The following is a 20,022-nucleotide window of genomic DNA, read 5'->3' on the forward strand; positions in this document are numbered from 1 at the left end:
GAAATAGATGTCGAATTTCGCCAAAACATCCTTCAACACATTGGCTGGATTAGGGTTACCGGTTGCTGGGACTGGAAATTCAAAAGAGTTGTATATCTGTAGAAGTTCTTCACCTCCAATGTTTAGAAGTAGGGCCACCTTAGTCTCTTCAGGTTTATTGTCCTTTTCAGAAGCAAGTAGATAAATCTCGAACCGTTGCTTAAAAGACCTCCATTCACGTTCGTTGTCGGCCCCTCGGCTAGCAGTGAATTTTGCTGGGGCTGCAATACCTTCCGTCGATGAAGCCATGTTTGCCGGTTAGGGATGCTCAGTATTTTTAGGCTTAAACACAATATCTAAAGGGCCTATACTGCATAATACTTGCTTGGAGAGTTCTAGGTGTCGTTTTTAATCCCACCGCTGCCACCATGTCTTGATGTCCTAAATCAGAGGTGATATTTATGATGAAAACTCACAAGTTACAACTCAGCTTTATTGGATATAGCAGGACACACAACTGACAATACACACCGACATCTAGCGGTAGCATTAGGAATCATGTAGCTGTTGGCAGCGTTCTCAACAACATTCACATCATAATTATTAAATAATCATTAATAATATAACAGAGACTCCCTCGCTAGACTGACACAGACATAGGAGGCTTAGCCTCCTTAGGTCACTTTCGAAGATTTCTGTACGAGATGATTCCTTCTTATTGTGATCTAGCAGACTAGTCCAGTGTTGCTGTTCTCGGTGTCGAGGATAAGATCCTTTTTCTGGGAATAGCAACACCTTCCTTGCTTTGGTTCCGTGGGGGTTGGCAAGTATTGCTGGCCTCCCTCCTCGGATCTCCCTTAGGCTAAGATGAGTTTTCTTGGCTGCGGGTGATTCATTACTAAAGCAAGGTTGGTAGGACCCTCTTCGTCCCTTCCCCCTCTTTCCTCTGTAATGGCCTAGCCGTTACATTACTGTCCGTCATTCTACATCTGTAACTAGCATAGGTTAGGATGTGGAGTTGACTCAGTCCCTTGCCGGCCGGCAAAGGTCTTCTGCTTTGAGTGCTGCCCGGACCTCTCTTGGTCCCTCATCCATGTTTGTCTGTAGAGCCAGATGGCATTGGTCAGGAAGCCTGAAATTATATTCTCCCCTTCCGTATGTGCACTCTTTCGGGTTGCCGGGCTTTGAGGTAGTACAATCTCTTATCCCGGCATCCAGTCTGTTTTCTTCTAGTGTTGTACCCTAGCCGGCTGCCGGCCTAAGTGGCCGGCAGCCGGGCGGTCGGAGTTCTCTGGTTCTTTTGCTGCCGGCCGGCATCGGTTGTATACCTTTGCCAGCCGGCTATTATCACGCCATTGTCTGCCGGTCGCTACGAGTGGTGGCCGGCAGCCGGGTGCTACCTTGTGTAGTTGCCGGCCGGCACTTGCTGTTGCCGGCCGGCACATGCATTTGAACCAGCGTTCTGCCGCCTTATAGCTCTTAAGTAGTATACTTTAGATCTAGTTATGGTGAGTTGCCGGCTGGCACATTACCTTCTATACTGTACCAGTATTCTTCAGTATAGTATATACTGTAGGGAGAAAACTATAGTATAGTATTTTTACAACACTGTGTTTTCTAACATTTTTGTGTTATCTTGCACAGCCCTTTGGTGTTGCCTTACAGATAAAGAAAGTGAGTTTTTTCTTGTCTACTATCCGGTATTTTAAAATCATCCTTTAGGTGTGAGCTACACCTGTTTCCTCTGGAAATTTTTCTTTGGTTGATCTAGGACAGATTAACCATACGATTTTATTATCTGGAAGGTTGCAACAATTGACTGTGCGGGAAACACAAGTGTGTGTCTTTCCTTTCTGTTTTATTATGCTAAACTATGTATATCCAGTGATACGTAGTTCACTTGATACTCATGGAAATTTCTTCTCTTTACAGGAGGACCATCCGAAGTGCGGAAGGGTTTTCTGCAACGTCCGCAGCAAGAACTTCTGCGGACATGATTTGTGTAGGAGGCACGCAGCATGCGCAGTCTCCAAAGGTGATCTCCGGTATTGGGACCCGCAGGTATGTACCGTGTGCACTAACCTGGTTGCTGAGGCTTTTGATTCCCCTAGGACGGCGGAGTCAAGGGATATAGCAAGGGAGAAGCTTCGTGCCTGGGTAAAGGGTTTCCAGAAGAACACCTCTGGACCTTATCTTCCAAGTGAGAAGATGAGGGCTTACCTTTTCCCCAGAGCGTCAGCTGATGCAGTGATTCCCCAGCCTCAAGTGGAGATCCCCGTTGTTCAGATCCCGGTGGATGCTGAAGTCGCGGTCGCCCTGCAGGACATCCAGTTGGACGACAGGATGTCGGAGGTGTCCGAGCGTCTGGAAGAGGACCTCCTGGCAGAAGACCAGGATGAAGATCAGGCTCCAGACATTGAAGAGGAAGAGGTCGACGAGGTGTCGGATGCTCCGGTTCAGGCCCCTGAACCTATTCCCTCAACATCGTCCGCTCTCCCAGTGGAGCTGGGACAGACCCTCTCCTCCATCGTTGGAATGATCCAACAGATGCAGAGGGAGAATAATGAGAAGGCGGCTGCAATGGAACTGCAGATGCGGAAACTTGCAGCATCACGTGGGCCCCAGAAGAGGCTCAACGTGAAAGACCTTCCCTTGTGCTCAGATGCTAACCCGTGGAGATATGCTGATCACATGCCGATGACGGTCGGAAAGATCGTCATGTCGGAAAAGTTGGGCTCAGTTCCCCTTGAGGAGGTGGAATTCTGGCCCAGCAAAGGGTCGTATCCGGACTGTTATGTCCGTTTGAGGAAGGAACCAGCTTCAAAGGAGGAGACAGAGCCGAAGGAGGTCATAGTTATGGACCATGCTAAGGCTCAAGCTTTGCTTTCATCCTCGATGAAAGATAGGGGCTTCACGAACTCAAAGGTTGCTGCTTTGAGTAAGAAGCACCCTTCCTTTGTGTCCTCTCCTGCTAGAGCCTTCCCCTTTTTGCAGAAAGGGTTTGCGGCTGTGCTAAAAGCAGTCGAGGCTGGCAAGCCATGCCCCTCCTTGGAGGAGTGTAAACTTTTGTCTCTGGCCCTACCTATGGACCACAAGGACTGGAAGGACGTCCATCTTACCTTCTCAGTCGGGAAGTTGGAGGCTGATATTTCCGGACGTCAGTTCGGTGAGAACCTCCCCAAGCTGTCTGACTTTCTTTTGCGGAGGGAGCTCGAGACGAAAGAAAGACTGGCTGCCTCAATGTCTCTTCAAACCACTCTTGAGACAATGGCAAGTGACCCCAAGGTCCATGAGATGTTCATGGTAGTGGCCAAGACTCATCTGGCCACAGTGACGAAGGATCTTTACAGCTTCGTCAAGGCGAGTAGAGCTTGTAGGGAGTTTGTGTTCGCCTCGGCTGCGGTGAGGCACGAGCCAAGGAAACTAATCTCCTCCAACATTTGGGGCAAAGACCTTTTCCCTAACGAAGCGGTCAAGGAGGTTGTGGATAAGGCCACCACGGAGAATAGAAACCTTTTCCAGAAGTGGGGCCTGTCTCTCAAGAGAAAGTCTTCCCCGGATGAGGGTCCCCAACCAAAGAGGAAGACTAAGAGGACTAGGCTACCCTCTCGGCCAGCCAAGCCATTTAGACAGCAACAGCAACAGCAATTGCCTATGCCTTCAGTGCCCCAGATGGTGGCACAAATCCCGACCACATTCCAATGGGTACCCCAAGCCGTGTCGACGCAGTCTCCGGCATTTAACCCAACGTTCGAAGGGCAGTCAACTACCTTTCGAGCAAAGCCTAGAGGAGCAGCCAGAGGCTCGTCTAGACGCCCCTCAAGGGGAAGGGGATTCCGGGGTGGTCGCGGTCAGGGAGGCAAGACCTCAGGACAGCAGTCGAAGTGAGATGATACCGGTAGGAGGGAGACTTCAGAATTTTCGGGATCGGTGGACCTTCGATCCCTGGGCCCACAGCCTACTCAAGAATGGACTGGGTTGGAGCTGGTACAGCACTCCACCCCCGTGCCCTCAATTTTTCCAACACTCCACCCCCGTTCTGGAGGAGTACATTCAAGAACTGTTGGAGAAAAAAGTGATCCGAAGGTTAAAGTCCATCAAATTCCAAGGGAGGCTGTTTTGTGTTCCCAAGAAGGACTCGGAAAAACTCAGAGTCATTCTGGACTTGTCGCCACTCAACAAGTTCATAGTGAACTGCAAGTTCAAGATGCTAACACTGCAACACATAAGGACCTTACTGCCCAAGAGGGCATTTACCGTCTCCATAGATTTGTCAGACGCCTATTGGTACGTTCCAATCAATCGCCGACTCTCCCCCTACCTAGGGTTCAAGCTACAACGAAGACTATACGCCTTCAGAGCCATGCCATTCGGGCTAAATATAGCCCCAAGGATCTTCACGAAGCTTGCGAGCGTAGCTCTCAAACAATTACGCCTAAAGGGAATCCAGGTGGTAGCCTACCTGGACGACTGGCTGGTGTGGGCAGCATCCAAGACAGAATGCTTGCAAGCTTCCCTGCAGGTGATCCAGTTCCTAGAGTATCTAGGCTTCAAGATCAACAGAAAAAAGTCTCTACTTTCTCCATCTCAAAAGTTCCAGTGGTTGGGAATCCACTGGGACCTAGTGTCACACCGATTCTCCATCCCAGCGAAGAAGAGGAAGGAGATAGCTGGTTCTGTCAAGACACTTCTGGATTCCGAAAGGATATCAAGACGCGAACAGGAGAGAGTGCTGGGTTCTCTCCAGTTCGCTTCGGTAACAGACCCGGTGCTAAGAGCACAGCTAAAGGATGCAACCGGAGTTTGGAGAAGTTATGCATCAAACGCGCGAAGAGATCTGAGAAGACCAGTTCCGCTTCGTCTACGTACTCTTCTCAGGCCTTGGTCCCAAGCCAGACAACTAAAGAAGTCGGTACTTCTTCAGCCACCTCCCCCCTCGTTGACTATTCACACAGACGCCTCGAAGGAGGGGTGGTGAGGTCATTCTCATCGGAAGAAGGCCCAAGGGACTTGGTCCAATCTATTCAAGACATTTCACATAAACTTTCTGGAAGCTATGGCAGTGCTCCTTACCTTGAAGAAAGTCTTCCCGCGTCGCTCGATCCACATAAGGTTGGTGCTGGACAGCGAGGTGATTGTGAGATGCTTGAATCGACAAGGATCGAGGTCACCACCTCTCAACCAGGTGATGTTGGCCATCTTTCGACTGGCGGAAAAGAAGAAGTGGTACCTGTCGGCAGTTCACCTTCAAGGAGTCCGCAATGTGACAGCGGACGCTCTATCCAGGTTCACACCGATAGAGTCGGAGTGGTCCCTAGACGCAGGATCATTCTCCTTCATCTTGAGTCAAGTCCCAGAACTGCAGATAGACCTCTTTGCGACGAAAGACAACAGGAAGTTACCCCTGTATGTGTCCCCGTACGAGGACCCCTTGGCGGAAGCAGTGGACGCGATGTCCCTCGACTGGAACAGATGGTCCAGGATTTATCTGTTCCCTCCTCACAACCTTCTGTTGAGGGTCCTCAACAAACTGAGATCCTTCAAGGGAGTAGCGGCAATAGTGGCTCACAAGTGGCCGAACAGCGTGTGGTTCCCTCTGGCATTGGAACTATAGCTGAAGTTTCTACCGCTACCAGATCCAGTTCTGACCCAGCGAGTCCAGAAGTCGACTGTCTGTGCTTCATTACAGAAAACCCGGACCCTGCAGCTCATGATTTTCTCTCCCTAGCGGTGAGAAAGCGTTTCGGGATTTCGAAAGACAGCATAGACTTCCTAGAGGAATATAAGTGCAAATCTACTAGAAGGCAGTATGAGTCATCTTGGAGAAAATGGGTGGCCTTTGTCAAGGCGAAGAATCCGCAGGAGATCTCGACGGACTTCTGCTTATCTTTCTTCATCCACCTCCATGGTCAAGGGTTGGCAGCTAACACGATTTCAACGTGTAAATCTGCTTTGACAAGACCCATTCTATATGCCTTTCAGGTCGACCTCGCTAACGAGATTTTTAATAAAATTCCGAAAGCCTGTGCTAGGCTCAGACCTTCAGCACCTCCAAAGCCCATTTCATGGTCTTTAGATAAAGTTCTTCATTTCGCTTCACTGTTGAACAATGAGGAGTGTGCGTTAAAGGATTTGACCCAAAAAGTTATTTTCCTATTTGCACTCGCGTCCGGGGCCAGGGTTAGTGAAATTGTAGCCCTCTCGAGAGAGGAGGGTCGTGTTCAGTTCTTGGATGGGGGAGAACTGAACCTGTTTCCGGATCCTACGTTTCTCGCCAAGAACGAGTTACCCACCAACAGGTGGGGTCCCTGGAGAATCTGCCCTCTGAAAGAAGATGCATCTCTATGCCCAGTAGAATGCCTAAAGGTCTATCTTCGTAGAACTTCAGACTTCAAGGGTGGTCAACTATTCAGGGGAGAAACATCAGGCTCAAATTTATCACTGAAACAACTCAGGGCGAAAATCACATATTTTATTCGCAGAGCGGATCCTGACAGTACACCCGCAGGTCACGATCCGAGGAAAGTTGCCTCATCCTTAAATTTCTTTAATTGTATGGATTTTGAACATCTTCGTTCATACACTGTCTGGAAGTCTTCCAGAGTGTTCTTTCGTCACTATGCGAAGCAAGTGGAGCAACTAAAGAGGTCTGTGGTAGCAGTGGGTTGCGTCGTTAACCCTGCTTTTTAACTCTGCGAGGAACAGTGGATTTAATTGGGACGATTAATTCCAGGGTGAGTGTGTAGTTACATACTGTTCTACAAACTAAGTGTGAGGGCACCGGGTTGCCCACGTTGACTGTTCCACTTTCAAACGTGAACCTAGCATAAGTGCAGACATGTGTGCCGAGCGTTTCTAACGCTAATGTGACTGATCAGTAATACAGACTTTTACAACTTTGATACCTCGGTATGTTAAAAGTGGCGCTAATGTTTTTTCTTTCAGATAAACAAGTTTCTGTTTACTATCATGCTTATGCTTATTTTTTTTTTTTGGTTATCCTCCTCTTATATATATATATATATATATATAATTGTTGTTAACCTGTTTTATTTATTGTTTGTCAATAAACTAGTTCTTGCGAACCTTGCGTCTCCTTCACCTGTGTCAATTTATTGGTAATAATTGAGCATTCTTACTATGTATATTTATCTGGGATAATTCTAATAGATTGTTCCTTTATGCAAGCAATTTTTGCATTGGTTTATGCTTTCCCTTAGCGGGAGGACTCCATGCCCTAAGGGGACGGTGGCGGATATGCAAGTTTCCTCCTACTCGGATATAAACCTCTGTCCAATACAGTATTGAACGGAGAACTGGTCGATATTTCATATTGACGCAGTGGTTCTTTACAAACTATGCTTTACATGATATAGGGTGAGACCACTATATTGGCTTGTCTGTTATTCATACATAGGTATATGTACTCTTCGAGACTTTTCCAGAGTCTAGTAGGACTCTCCCCTGTAGGGGGCAGGAAGCACTAACATGGTTTATGGTTAGTTGAAAAGATGTATAACGGTAACATCTTAGGTCTCTAGGTCTAGTCGACCGGGGAAATACCTTCGGGGAGTACGGCACGTTTTGAGAATCCACAGATACAGTAATGCTCTGGTATACTTCCATCAGGACGACATGGCTTGAGCCCAAAAAACGGATTTTGAGCGAAGCGAAAAATCTATTTTTAGGTGAGATGGCCATGTCGTCCTGATGGACCCGCCCTTCCCTTTCTATGAAAGGGCTGTAGGTCCCCTCCCTACATACAGTATCTGTAGCACCTCGTGTATCGCTACAAGGAATACAGATGGCGCCGTGAGCGGAGCAATGCACGCTTACGAAACGGGAGAGGAGAGATACCTTGCGAGAGGCTCTCCTTTTCTTTCTCGTTTTCGTTTTCTTGCCAATTGACCCCTTCGAAGTGTTATCTCTGTTCGGGGTGCAGATTGCCAAGTGGCGTGTCAAGAATACGTCCTCTGATATTTCGCGATATCCCTGGTTCTTTTATTAGGGATATTCGCTCCAGGAGTTAGAATTCTGGGTACCTTAAGGTAAATTCTCTGGGAATATCGCCGTAGTTGTAATATACCCAAGGAAGCTACCCTATAGGAACTTCCATCAGGACGACATGGCCATCTCACCCAAAAATAGATTTTTCGCTTCGCTCAAAATCCGTTTTCATGTACCAAATCATAGTGATTCCTATTATGAAACTCAGCTTAATTTTTGTTCTTATCCTAAGGGTTTTTCAGTATCCGTAGACAGCTAGGATGAACTTATTCTCTTTTCAGAAGTATCTGGAAATTGATCTGACACATTTAGATGTATAGTAAATGAGGAGTATAGGACAAGTACGTATTATAGGGATTGCTCAAATTAAAAGAATTTTATTATTATTCCGTAATCCTTTATTTGGAAAATCAATTATTATGTTACAAATTGAGACATTAACATGTGATTGAAGCAAAGAAAAGTTATAATGATTATTACCAGGTGTTGAAAGAGATGACATAAGGCAAGCCACTAGAAGAAAAGTATAGCACCTGACACCTTACTATATTTTGATCCTAAATCACGGAGATATCTTTGTATTGGATTCTAACAGGATAAGAGAAAGATGGAACCTAAAACCCATCACCAGATTTTTTTTATAATGAAATTCCTAAGATTCCCTTGAGTCAAACAAAGGCATATCAGCATTAAAGCAACGCAACTTGTGCGTAAAATCACAGTATTGTGGGGCTATAACAAGTGAAAAAAAAGGAAATATGCCTCTGTTAAAGTCAGTCTTGTTAACCAAGTTAGATAGAAAGTTTGGCTTGCCTTTGATGTTTGGTTAGAGCAGATTTTTTTTATTCTTGAGAGACAAATCAGGCAAGATTGTTATTATAGTGAATGATTACAACATTGCTTTTCTACAACTAAACTTAAGGAAATATCACAATTTTTTCCTAGATAAAATCTAAACAAGCATCGAAATTCTTTTATTTCATGCATGACTTGTAATCGGTTTATTGGCCTGTCTGTCAGTAGACTTGACCTGGCAAAATAGTTTAAAAACTGAGGGCCGCAAACTTAACATGAAACAACAATTGCTTACTCCCTAAGAGTACAAGTTTCTCAATGTGATAAAAGTAGAAAGTAGCTGGTAGGATCTGTTTAAGGCAAAAGTTTTGTATATGACTTGAATGTGTTGTTAGCTTCCGTTAAAATACTGTATTATGTAGCAAGTGTGTTCGCAAAGCAAAGCTCTAGATTGAATTTTACTATACTGTCATGATGATACCAAATATGTGAGGGAAGTATACAAAAGTTGTGGTTCGCTGGCCACCCAGAGGTGTCTCGACATACAATAAAGTTCTTTGACTTTAAGTTCTATCATCTATGTGCACATTTATAAATTAACGCATTTCATTAACCATCTATATTGGAGTTGCCAAGTAGATAGGGGGAGGTCACACTTTGTGCACTTCTAATATCAACTTCAATAAAACCTCTACTCTAAAATTACCACTGCAGTTGTATTTCCATACGGTAACTGTATAACCAACGTGACTCCCCATAGCCGCCATGGCAATCCAGCTTTATACATTTGTAATGTGGTGAGCAACTGTGTTGTTTTACTAAAGAAGCAAGAAAGTACATCTTTCTCAGAAGTTCAGACTCGCTACATTAGTAAGTGAACCAAAGAAAGCTTGCCACTTTACATTTGACACTTGGGAGAGGTTGGACACAACAGCGACTTGTCCATGAGCACCTATGTTTTTATTTGAAATTATCCTAAATCAATCTTATCTAATCAATACTAAAAATATAAAATAAAAAATTCTTTGGGATAAATCATATTTAGTAAAATGAGTTTACTTATTAACTCCAACAAACAACAGCTGAGATTTTTCAGTCATTCAGTTGGTGGACATCAGCCTACTGCTATGCCATCCTGCAATGATGCCCAGAGCACCGCATCAGCTTGTACAGCAGAGCGGTGATTTACATTTACTGTAGATAGAACTGGAAATAACTTTGTACAAAAATATAACACAATTCACGAATAAGTCTATTTTTTCTATAATCGGTTTAAGAAACCTTGTTCAACCTCTTGTAGTTGAAATCCATCCCGTGGTTTCTGCTGAACTTAGGACAATATTTATAGGAAAGGACTTCAAAAGCTACATGAGGGGTCACAGGCACTTAATTCAAGATTCTCTTTCTTGATACATAGAAAAAATCATAATCTTGTAATGAGTCACATTTAAATGACATACAACGAACTGTCTTTAGTCTCATTAATTAAGACTTCTCTTTTTTTTTAACTCCAGTAATAGTATAGAAGGCTGTAAGGTTTCCTTATTAAACAGGAAAATGAAGAATCACACGTGTACATCACAGCCTGTTCTTTTACATTCCCATTCCCTAAGAAAGGTAGTCTGGAGATGGCTCTGCCAAAGGCTCAGGTGTTGTAAATAGAGGGTTTGGGAACTCTGAAGGATGAGGAAGAGGTCCAGCATGTTTAGGTTTTCGTCTGTAAGCCATGAGCCAGCAGGAAACAGCCACTGCAACAGCGACTAATGCTAAGAGAGCAGTAATGATTAGAGCGATGATGAAGCCCCACTTGCTGACACAGACCTCATCAACTCTTGGTTCTGGCTCTGAAAATACAAAGCAGCATCAATACAAAGTACAATGGCAATACAGGTAATATTTGATTTGAGCTCTAGTCCTAATGTACAAGAATAATGTTACATTTCAATGTTAATAGGAATTTCCATACAATTGACGTATCTATTGGAAATCTATCTGCTAGGCATATTCTGCTTACCTTTAGGCTGTGTATATCTTTCTAATTTGGTCTCGAGTGTGAGGATGGCTTGAGAACTGACTTGAATCTCCTTTAATTGACCATCATACGATAATTCTTGGAATGCAGGAGAGTCAAGTGCTTGTCTTCGGCGTCTCTTGCCAAATGCATCATATCCATTGCAGTTGACAGGGTGACAGCGTCCAAAGCAGACTCTTACATTACATTGGAATCGAATTGAATTGGATGATGGGAATTTGAAAGCATTAAATAGGGCAACAAGAGCTTTACTGTCACCCTGCTCTTGTTCCCATTCCCCAAAGATACTAGGATCTGTAGCACAGCCATTTTCATCTGTGACAATGTACTCGTTGTCTTCTCCTTCAGAATTTGCTGTCAAAGCAACACAGCTTCGAGCAAATCCTCCATAAATGTCTGAAATTATATTTTATTTGGCATTATTTTAGTGGAGTGGAAGGAAAAAATGCTTATACCTGTTAAGTATAGTAAGCTTTGCTAATAATAAAAAACAAGACGAGTGTTTAAATGTATTGATAACTAGTTCCAGTAATAAAAGACTTCAATAGGCAGTACTTAACACTTGATAAATGTTCAGTGAACAACTTTTAAATAAAAAAAGGCTATTGAAAATGTTGGTTAGTTTATAATTAGAATATTATGTATACTGTATTTTAATTATCCAGGGCATCATTTTACTGTAGAATGGAAGGAAAATATTATTATCTTAATGTTAACAGTAGGATAATTGAAATTGCATGCATTTAACATTTGAGTACTTACCGGAAGGTGTGACTAAAACACGAAGCATGAGTAAATCACCAATTTCAGCTTTGTCTATGCTACCTCCGGAAGGATCTGTAATCTGCATAAGGCAAGTTGGTGGGGGACCTGTATTTGCTATTGTTCCAGCTGTTGTTAACATGGATACATTAAAACCAATAGAAATGGTCTTTTCACCTGTGTTGTAAGTACACTTTACATGATAAGCTTGTGCCTTATAGGTCAGCAATTTTGGATGTTTCTGAAGAACCAAGATGAATCTAGCCAAACCCTGTAAAAGAGAAAATTATATAACTAACTCTCATGGAAGGTTTGTTTGCAAGTTAAAATGTATAAAACTGTCACATAAAATCTGTATGCAGCATATAAGAAGGGTTTGGAAAACAGTGTATAAAAAGTAAAAGGGGATGCTCACATTCTCATGAATAAGGCCACATGTATTGAATTTGACCTTGAAGTCAATCGTTCCCGTTTCATTTGTGAGAACCTTTCTGCATTCTTGATTTTTAGAATAGCCCTTTACATACATGATACCATTAAATTTGTGCTCACTACCATTTCTATTTTCATCTGCTGGAACATTTATATCAACTTGAACACCATCAGCCAAGCAGTTTACTAACATATCTGGTCGAGGGAAGTCCGTTCTTGCAAATGTTGGCTCTGTTGTGATAAACAAAAATTTTAAGTTCTGTAGGACGAATATCTTTAAATAAGGAATTAATCATGCTTCTTTTGAAGGTATTTCAAACATTTAATAGCTGTAAATACTAATAACAAGCTGAAATCAACTATGTTCAGAAAAGTTTTCTTATTTGGAAAATATACTTACTGCAGCCATCATCTTTCTGGTATGGATCTCCCAAGTATCCGGATATACAGTTGCATATTGCTTTATGATTAGCATTAATGCAGGTTGCATATTTGGCACAAGGGTCAAATCCACAGGGTGGAACACAGGAACCTTTTACACAGGCTTTATCAATGTCACATTCTTCATCTACAGTGCAGCCTGGAGTAACTGGTACCTCAGTTGTCACTATTGCTAAAAAGAAAAAATCAAAACAAGAATTGTGTTAGATTTTAATTTCTTATTTATTATCCAGCTGCCACAAAGATAGGGAAAGTTTTGCTACTGTATTTCAGTTAACAGAATTACAGAATTTTAATCTGTATAACCATGCTCCATTTTACATTGCATTATTTGAATTATACATGTATTATTTGAAATGTAATATATATCTCTATATATTTATATATCTTTATATATCTATATACAGTACAGTATCTATATATCTCTATATACAGTATCTCTATATATTTAATATCTTTATATATCAATATATCTATACTGTATACAGTATAGTATCTACTGTATATATCACTATCTATCTATCTATCTATCTATATATATATATATATATATATATATATATATATATATATATATATATATATATATATATATATATATATATATACATTTGATGATGATAATGACTTGGTTTGTAAGTTCTTTAATTTTTAGTCTATAAATTAAATTATTTTGGTTATGCAGCAATCTAACTACCCTATAGTCAAATTTTCAGAAGCCAAGGGTTAGCACAAAGTCTTTTAAAAATTGGACTCAATATTTGGAGTATCAAAATAAAAGCTGAGGTACAGCTATTCAGACTTAAAAAAGAGATTACAATTGAAAATTAAATGGAAAAAAATCATTGCAGGTTGGAGGTGGCGTGACACTACTGACAACATTTAGGGCTGTGCTACACACAGTACGCTGGCATAAGAGAGCTACGGGGAGTATACAACAAGGTACAGTACTGTACTCTATTTTTTGTTTGTACAAATAATGTACAGTAAGTGTTTTTAAATATTATAGCTAAAAATACCTACCAAGGTAATATATAAGGTTAATTTATGCAGTAATGTAGCAAGTTTATTTACCAATGCAGTTCCCATTGCCATCCTTAGTTAAATTTGGGGGGCAGTCACATGTTCCAATACGTGTTGGAATATAACCCCTGTCGGGATCACAAATGCATCTTCCATCTTCTGTCATTACAAAGCCAACTTCTACAGGACACCTTGCACAGTTATCGTTTTCATCAACATAGAACTGACGATCAGCAGGGCAAACACAACGATCCTCTTCATCTAAGATGAAGCCTTTTTCGAATGGGCAAACTGGAGCTGTTTCAAAGAAGGTTAAAGTTTTTGTTAAAACAGCAAGAAAAATGCCCTTATATTTGACCATGTTTGTTTGATATGGGTCACCTATGTTATTGAAAAAAATTCCAAGCATCAATAAATAACAATTACTTGATGGAACATTTTAAAAATAAACTGCAAGTATTGATAGTTAACAAGGAAGAATATTTTTAAAGCTTTTATTTCAAAGTTACTCTACTCTATGTTGAAAAATGCATCCTGTGAGTTATATAATGTAAATAGGTGATATTTAGAAATTTTTAAAAACTAATTTTTATGATAAGAATTAGATAAATTATCTTGAAAATAAAACAATATGCTCTGTAATTAAAATATCATATGAATTGTAAAACATATCTAATCAGTGAAAATTATTGTTTGCACTACATTACAAATGAAATCACGGTATACAATGAACCCTTAACCAATCCCATCATGCACCATGCAAAATATAATTCCTGAAACGAGAATAACATAATTAGTTACTAACCATATATAAAAGCACATGACAAAGCAAAATTACATAACATGGCCTGTCCTAAAGTCAATTTTAGTCTACAGTCTAGTAATAATGATTTGTAATTATGATTTATTATTGGAAAGTACATGAAATTGTATTTCTTGTTAAGAATTGAAACTTGTAACTGGAAATTTTTTTATAAGAACATTAATGCTGAGGTTTAATTTCATAAGAAGTCTTAAATATTAAAATCATAAATGTTTAAGAATGTAAATGCATTCTGTTTTCAGCTAAAACCTTGGTTTTATTTAAAAAAAAAAAAAATACATAGCTGTGCAGTGTACCCTATTTATCAAAATATGAAATTGACTATTAAAGAGTTCGATGAAAACTTTTCTACATTAACATTTAAGAAAATTTAGGATAATGTAAATTATTATTATGAGAAAAGTTTGAAACAATTTAAATGATTACTATGAGGAAAATTTTGCAAATTAAAATTACAATTTGAAATAATATGTGCTATGTGCAGTTACAAACGTTTTATGCAAATATGAAAATAAAAGGATATTAAACATTATTTTGTAGAACAAACTTACATCAAGTAAATATCCAAGACCTATAGTTTTACACAATACAAACCATATACTGTACAATACCTCCAATAAGGCGAAATTTCTGTACGATAAAGAAACCAATGATAATGCATTAGGTAAATAATATAAATAGTCTAAACTTCTAAATGACTTAGACTATAAAACAGCATTAGGTGAATTTTACAGAAGCTATTAACAATGTCCAGTAGTTTTGAGAATAATTCCATTTCCCTGTCAACGTGACTTTTGAAGTCCATATGCTTCTAGCCATTGATATTAAAAAATCAAGCAACTTCCCCTAAATCTTAAATCCAAAGATATCGTTTTGGCTGTAAGTTTTAATTATTTACTGTAATACAGTAATTGTTGGAAAATTTTGCTGGTAATTTTCAATTGTGAAAGTCAATATCTAAATTTAGTTCCTATCATACTTGAAAGCACAACCCATAGACATTTTCAATTGCTGTAGTTCATCACCAGTAAGTGCTTCTGTCTTTATGTCTTGTAGTTTTTTTTGGTTCAGCGCACATTACAGAGGAAGCGTGCACTGCTGGTTGCAATGTGATCTATAAAGTACACATTCATTACTAATTGTACCTTTTCCTACAAAAATAAGGCACTGTGCTGCATAACAAACAGTATGCCACACACACCCACACATCTGCCAAATGTCAACATACAAGTATGCATTGTTAGTTATATATACAGTATGATTGACTTATCAATGTAAACAAAAAAAGCAGATGAATTTGTTGGGAACATCAAATAGCATATACTGTATAGCATACATTACATACTGACAGGCAAACTAATAAGGTTATTTGAAGGTTAATTGCAAATAAAGTTAGATTTACTGTTAAATTGAATTACAAATACTAGGGGAAATATATATAAAAGGTATAGTTTTACAGCTAACATTACCAATTTGCCTGTTACAGTACACATTTCATGAAAGAAGTATATTAATACCAATGTTTTTCATCACTGACTCTAAATGTAATATTTTATTTTATTCATGAATGCCTTAAAAATAATCAAAATATTGTTCCTTAATTACAGTACTATATTCACAAGTGTATACTTCTTTAATGAAATTTTCAAGTTAGTTTAATTCTAGATGTAATACTGAATATAGGCTCCTATTACACGTGAAAATAAGCATAGTTTCAATAGGAAATTGGTCATGTAAGTCTAATAATAATTGCATAGCATTGTTAGTGCAATGAGTAGCATACTTGTAAAAATCTGGCTGTGTTAAAACTTTTGAAGCAGAATAATTGGCAGCTGTTACAATCAAGCAATGTTAATGTTTTTGCAGTACAGCACTGCATAAGTACGTAATAACTTTCAAACATTTTTACGACTTTTCAAGTATTAAGAGGTCGTAGCGTTCAAGCAATATTAATACACTGAAGCTGGATAGAAGTAGCAACATTCAAACATTATCAACAATCGCAAATCAAAGTATAAGTATAAGCAATGAAATTTTTACTTCTGAAGCAGCAAATAAGCACAAAATGCAAATACAATAATAAAAAGAGTTAAATCTTACTTAGGACACATTTTTCAGCAGCATCTCCTTGGTAGCCTGGAAGGCATTCACAAGCAATTGTTCTAATAGGGATTGTGTCAATGACTCTGCATTCGGCATTTTCTCCACATGGTTCTAATTCATCACATGGGTTAATACATTTACCATTAATGCAAGCAGTTTTACTGGGACAATCTCCATCAGATCTACATCCAATGATAACTGAAAAAGGAAATGGGACATTAATTTTTACATGAATGAAATCTCATTTGATACAGCTTGACATACTATCATGGAAAATTATGCTATCTTTATAATAATTTTTATTACAATATTAAATTAGAAAAATAAACTTACAACCACAAGTCAACTTGGAGAATTAATTAATCTTAGATAAATTTACAATTCAGTACTTACTCTTTTCACAGCCATTATTTCTGGTACCATTGAAACCAGGTGGACATGGGCACTCTGCAGAATGATCAAGTACTCGACAAGTTGCAGGTTCTTCACAAGGGTCGAAAGAGCATGGACTCACACATCGCTGATTTATGCAACTCCTGTCGTTTGGACATGAGTCATCAGCCACACAACCAATGGCAACACACTGAGTGCGAGGATTACCTCCGGATCCTGGTGGACAAAAACAGACTGCTTCATGGTTGACCCCTTGACAAATAGCTTCTTCTCCACAAGGTTCATTATCTGGACCACAAACTGGAGCACACTGTCCATTACGACAGCTATGTGTAGGCGGGCAGTCTTCATTGCTGTAGCATCCTATTTCATAGCATCGAATTTCAGGGTCCCCTTCATATCCTCTCTTACATGAACAAACAGGATGATGTTCTACAATCTCACAATTTGCATTTGCACCACACTGGCATGGGTCCTTGCAAAAGCCATTGAAACAAGCCCTGTCTGATGGACATTGTGGATCTGATTCGCAAATAGGTGGGTGAATTACATATTGACATCTTCCGTCTTCTACTGTTGCCATGCCATCTGAACAAATACAAAGCATAGTGCGGAGTGGTAATGTATCTATAACACTGCATGTGGCACTTTCATGGCAAGGATCCAAAACTTTGCAGGGATTTACACAGATTTCATTAATACAAGCATGCTGACTCGGACAGTCTCCATCAACACGACATTCAGGCTCAGGAATAGGGTCACATCGAGTCCTAGGGTCTCCACTTGTCCCAACTGGGCAGCGACATTGGGCTTCATGATTGATATTGAGACACTCTGAAGATGGAGAACAGGGATTTTCATATATACATCGATCTACACACTGGGTATTGATGCATCCACGGTCAATAGGACAATCTGAGTTAGCTCTACATCCAATGATAATACATTCTTCATAACCATTACCCTGTAAGCCTGATGGACAACGACAGAATGCCCTATGTTGCTGTGCATAACATTCAGCATTTCTTGAACAAGGGTCATTTACTAAGCATGGGTTGGCACAAACACCATCATAACAAGCTTGACTATCTTCACAGTCATTGTCGTCTTGGCATCCAATGGGGAAACAACCTATATCTGGATTACCCTGGAAACCAACTTGACAAGTACAAACTGGACGGTGATTAATGATCCTGCAGTCTGCATTACGTCCACAGTCACAAGGGATGCGGCACATGCGATTGATACATGCTTCTTCTGAGGGGCATTCACTATCAGCTATACAACCTGGAGTAAGGCTTGTTGTAACTAGCTTACAAGTACCTTCTTCTGTCATTACAAAACCTTCGGGACATACACAAATCATAGTTCTCACTGGAACAGAATCCACTACTTGGCATTCGGCTGATGGATCACATGGACTTAATATATGACAAGGGTTGACACAACGTTCTTCAATACATGCTCTTTGGCTTGGACAGTCCGGGTCAACATGGCATTCAGGCTTAGGGTCTTCAACTTCAATGGTCCTGTCTTCACACATGAATCTAGGGTCTCCATAAGGTAGGTTTGTAGGGCAATAACAGCCAGTTGTATGTTTGAAGACATAGCACTCAGCATTTGGTGCACATTCATTGTTGTAAAGGCAAGGATCGACACACTGGCGGTTGATGCAAGCTTTATCCGTGGGACAATCAGAGTTGCTGCGACAGCCAATTACTTCACAGCGTACAAATGGATCTCCTTCAAGGCCAGGGGGGCAGCGACATTTTGCTTTGTGCATTTCTGGATAGCATTCAGCACTTATGTCGCATGGGTCCCTAACAAAGCAAGGATTAACACAAACACTGTTGGAACACATCTTGCTTTGGGGACAATCCTCATCAACGCTACAACCAGCTGTAAGGGGAAAGGATTTGTTAAAAAGATTTCCTTAAAAAAAAAAAAAAAAAAAAAAAAAAAAAAAAAAAAAAAAAGGTATATTACAGTACATTGGTTTGACTTTAAAATTTATTGTCAACATAGGGAAACAAAATCTTTTTAAAATCGAGTATCGTTATAAAATATATTTTCACACACCTTTATAGCATCCTGTGATAGGATTGCCAATAAATCCAGGAAGGCAGGAACAAATAGGTTGGTGTCTCAACACTTGACATTCTGCATTTTCTCCACAGTTACAAGGAGAAACACAGTGGGTATTCACACAGGATGTATTACTCAGGCATTCACTGTTAGCTCGGCAACCTGAGACCAATTCCACTGTGGATGGCAATAAGACTATTAATACATGTTTTTATAAGAAAATTTTAAGGGAAGAGATGTTACTTAAAGTTAGGACTGGTTATTTCATTCTGGCCAGATGTTAAAGTTTCTTTTTTTAGTTAAATAATGACATAGTGTGATGTTAATGAAGTTAATACTAATTTGAAGGTACAAAAATAATAAAGAATTCCACTTCACTGGCATGTTGATTTAACTGAAAAGAAGATACTGTATTAAAATTAAAATAATGCTTACATTTGACACACTCTCCTTGCTGAGAAACAACCATATGATCAGGGCAAGTACATGTCATAGTCTTCAGTGGCTGTGTGTCTACTAAAGTACAGACAGTTGGATCATTGCATGGTTTAAGAATGTCACATGGTTTTTGACATTCACCGTCCATGCAGCCAAATCCAACCTCACAATCATAGTCTGAACGGCAATTACGTATTTGCTTTGCAATGCAAGCAATTGATGGCTCCCCTTCTAATCCAGGAGGGCAACTGCAATCTACAGCATGATCTATACCTCTGCATAATGCATTTGATGCACATGTATTATTGTAAATGCAAGGATCTAAGCAGCGACCATTGAGGCACATACGGTCTGGTGGACAATCCCTGTTTGCAGAGCAGCCAATCACTATGCACTGAGTGAGTGGGTCTCCTCTAGTTCCTGATGGACAGAAACATCTTGCCTTATGGGCAATGGGCTGACACTCTGCATTTGGTGCACAAGGATTATCAACAAGACATGGGCTTACACAGTTGCCATTGTAGCATGAACGGTCATCTGGGCATTGTGAATCGCTTGTGCATCCAGCTATGAAAATGAAAAAAAAAGTGTTACTGAACTATGTAAAGTGTGTTCAATATCTAATAATATGAAGATATTACACCAAAAGGGAATATTAATAAGTTTTTTCACCCAATAATTAATATGATGTTATAACTAAGCAGTGTTA

At 40.0% G+C, this 20,022-nt stretch overlaps 1 protein-coding gene across 1 annotated transcript in view; it reads right to left on the reverse strand.

The window, feature by feature from the left end:
- Positions 1–8,361: 8,361 nt before the first annotated feature.
- The window catches only part of LOC137641274 (uncharacterized), a gene marked incomplete at its 5' end in the record, with an annotated part of 145,611 nt that continues 133,950 nt past the window's right edge, over positions 8,362–20,022 (reverse strand). The window contains 10 exon segments of the mRNA XM_068373702.1: positions 8,362–10,625; positions 10,796–11,209; positions 11,576–11,846; positions 11,991–12,238; positions 12,408–12,620; positions 13,523–13,768; positions 16,395–16,595; positions 16,791–18,689; positions 18,870–19,052; positions 19,311–19,880. Of these exon segments, the coding sequence (XP_068229803.1) occupies positions 10,390–10,625; positions 10,796–11,209; positions 11,576–11,846; positions 11,991–12,238; positions 12,408–12,620; positions 13,523–13,768; positions 16,395–16,595; positions 16,791–18,689; positions 18,870–19,052; positions 19,311–19,880 (4,481 nt within the window).

This window comes from Palaemon carinicauda, chromosome 5 (assembly GCF_036898095.1).
Source record: "Palaemon carinicauda isolate YSFRI2023 chromosome 5, ASM3689809v2, whole genome shotgun sequence".
NCBI lineage: Eukaryota > Metazoa > Arthropoda > Malacostraca > Decapoda > Palaemonidae > Palaemon > Palaemon carinicauda.